A 2,962-nucleotide genomic window follows, 5' to 3' on the forward strand; every position below is an offset into this window, starting at 1 on the left:
AAACACTTGACGGGAAAAGCTGCTGCTCTTCTGCTCTGGGTAGTACAGCAGGTGCCCTTTGGTGTCTTACACCACATTGTATGAAGTGCCCAAAATTGCTGTGCATCCGTATTCACACCCTGGATCCACTCTGGATTCCTGGAGCCAGGCACTACCTGTTGTCACTAAACAGAGATAATACCGTTCACTAATCTGCTTGAACTGGTTTTAACTCCACTGTAATGCAGAAAAACTCAGAGACAGAAATGTGGCTAAAATTTATATCCTTCATAAAAGCAAGAATTAAAACAAATGTCTCCTGAGCTGGAAAAACTGTCATATCAAAATGACATATCAAATCTTTAATAAAAAATCACCCATCCAGCTTCCCAGTTTTTAGGTGTTTCACTTTCAAGCAGGGCTTGAAATCACCACAAGACTGAACTTTTCAAATGCTCCAGGTTAACAACTTCAGCATTCAGATCTGAAATACACAGCAGAGGATAACAACAGCCTTTGCTCTGCTTTTAAAGAATTACAAATATATGTAATTCTAGATAGAATGAATAAGTATGCATTAAAAATAGAAGCATATATAAAAATATCTGCCTGTATGAAAGAGCAGGATGCTGTTCGCAATATTACCTGATTGAAGTAATTTTGGCAAAGGTCATAGAGAGATAATCTTTTATTAGATAAACTGATAGTGCTGAGGCAAACAAGCAAGCTTTTGGACATCCAGAGCATTGTTCAGATACCACTGGAAACTTTTACTGCATGTTATAATGTAACCTGAAATGTGGTCAACTTTGAGCTCAGGGCCAGTCAAAAGAGATAGAGGACAGATACATATGATTTAAAAAGAAATTTACTCTTTATTTTTCCTCCTGTATTATTCAAAATTTAAATATAGTGACTAAAATCAGATGGCAACAAGGATAATGCTCCAAACTACTTTACTTAGAAAATACCTGCATATCCTCATGGCCTGTAGAGAGCTGGGACTGATAGGAAGATACAAGACACAAAGTGTAGAGCATATAAAAATGAATGTTTCACAGATTAGGATTCCCTGACTTGATTACTCACTTCACTGCCCTGGCTGTGCTTTGTTGTGTGCAGACCCCACTCTTAGTTAACCATCAGAGAAGAACCAAGATCCTGAAGCTGACACTGATCAAACAGGCGATCACTCACCACTGCAGAAAAACATCTCTGCTGTTTCTGTCACCCAACACAGCCCCCCTGAACCCACATTCAAATAGTCAAGAGTGACACTGGCCCTGGGTAAGGGGATACCCAGCACATTTACATCCCTGCACCTGCCCTGCTCCCCAGAGCAGTGGCACAAAAATTCCCCCCAGCACCAGCAGCAGCAGCAGCAGCAGCAGCTCTATAAAGCTCCTCTTGCTCCTCATCCCTGACACTCCACCAACAGCAGGCACTGCCCTGCCTCAGGCACTGCTGCCACAGCCCCCTTGGCCAGCACAGCTCTGCTCCCCAGCTCGCAGCATGGAAACTTGTCACTCTCCACAGCAACACAATGTCACTTCATATGGGGCCACAACTGTGGCCATCATGACCCTGGAGGTGTTTGCTGGCATGTGGATAAATGCTTTCATCGTTTCTGTGCTTTGCATTGGCTGGATCAAAAAGAAAACCCTGAACTCAAATGAGAAGATCTTGCTGCTGCTGGGCTGCTCCAGGTTTTTTGATTTGTGCTTCTCAGGGTATACAACTTCCTTTCTGTAATTTATCCCAATTACCTTTATGATCACCCCACACTTCAACTACTTACATTTTTTGCAAACTTTTTAAATTATTCCAACTTGTGGTTTTCAGCCTGTCTCTGGGTTTTTTATTGCATAAAAATTGCCAATTTCAGGAACAGCTTCTTCATCTACCTGAAAGTAAAAATTGACAGGATGGTGCCCTGGCTTTTGTTGGGGTCAGTGCTTTCAGCCTTGGCTATGGGTATCATTATCTATGACATCACTGAAACTGTGCAGAGAAACAACCACACTTTCAACTGCCTCAGAAATATTTGGGAAGCAAGCATCAGAATGCATAAACAATTTTCTATTCTTTCTTTCTTGCTGGCTTTGGATACGCTGCTTCATTCATGGTGGTCATCTTTTGTGCTCTTTTCCTTCTCTTTTCTCTCTGGAGACACAAACGCAAGATGGAGACAAACTCAATGAAGGACCTCAGCACGGAAGCCCACATCAGAGCCATGAAATCAATTCTCTCCTTCTTAGTGATGTACAGCATCAACTTTGTATGTTTGATCTTGACAATAATTTATACCATGAAGAATGAAAATACCATGACACTTCTTATATCCACATATCTTTGCGCTTTTCCAGGTGTTCATTCCTTTATTCTGATTTTCAGCAATCCCAAGCTGGAAAAGGCACTGCTGAAGATTCTCTCCTGTGTGAAGTGCAAGTTTTTAATGAAGTAGGAGCTGTGATAAAAGTGGGAGCCTGTGCAAAATGTTGATCTTTCACTGTAGAAAAGAAATAATTGAATTTCTAATGCAGCTCTACAGGCATTGTAGATGATACCGATGTTCACTCTTCAACATCTAGGTTAAGAAAATGTGATACATATTTATTGAGCTAAATTACTGAGAGTTAAATGCATTGTTATTGTATTTAGATTTAGTGAAATCTTTGAGATATATTTTTGTTATTAACAAAGTCATTTAGCCCTGATTGCAAGAATGAGGCCTAACCCACTGTGGGCTGAAGGGATTAATGTGAACATGAGAGCCTGATGGTGGGGTGATGGATTATCAGGCAGAGCCCCTTTACCTCTGCCTGAGCCAGGTGGAAGAGGGATGATGCTCATTAAATGTTCAGTCCCTGCCCAACTCTCACAGCGTTTGCAATCAGCACCCTTGGTATCCCTCCTTTCCATATCAGCTGGCTGCCCACCACCATTTACAATGGCAGCAATAGGGGAGTTTGACTGCAGCCTC

The 2,962-nt window shown here is 41.6% G+C and overlaps 1 protein-coding gene across 1 annotated transcript; it reads left to right on the top strand.

The window, feature by feature from the left end:
- The first annotated feature begins 1,491 nt into the window (after positions 1 to 1,491).
- Positions 1,492 to 2,443, top strand: LOC120750678 (taste receptor type 2 member 9-like). The gene is given in 3 exon segments (XM_040059601.1): positions 1,492 to 1,705; positions 1,708 to 2,049; positions 2,052 to 2,443. Coding segments are annotated over 3 exon segments (948 nt in total).
- The last annotated feature ends 519 nt before the right edge of the window (positions 2,444 to 2,962 follow it).

The sequence above is a fragment of the Hirundo rustica genome, chromosome 3 (genome assembly GCF_015227805.2).
Source record: "Hirundo rustica isolate bHirRus1 chromosome 3, bHirRus1.pri.v3, whole genome shotgun sequence".
In the NCBI taxonomy this organism is placed as follows: Eukaryota; Metazoa; Chordata; class Aves; order Passeriformes; family Hirundinidae; genus Hirundo; species Hirundo rustica.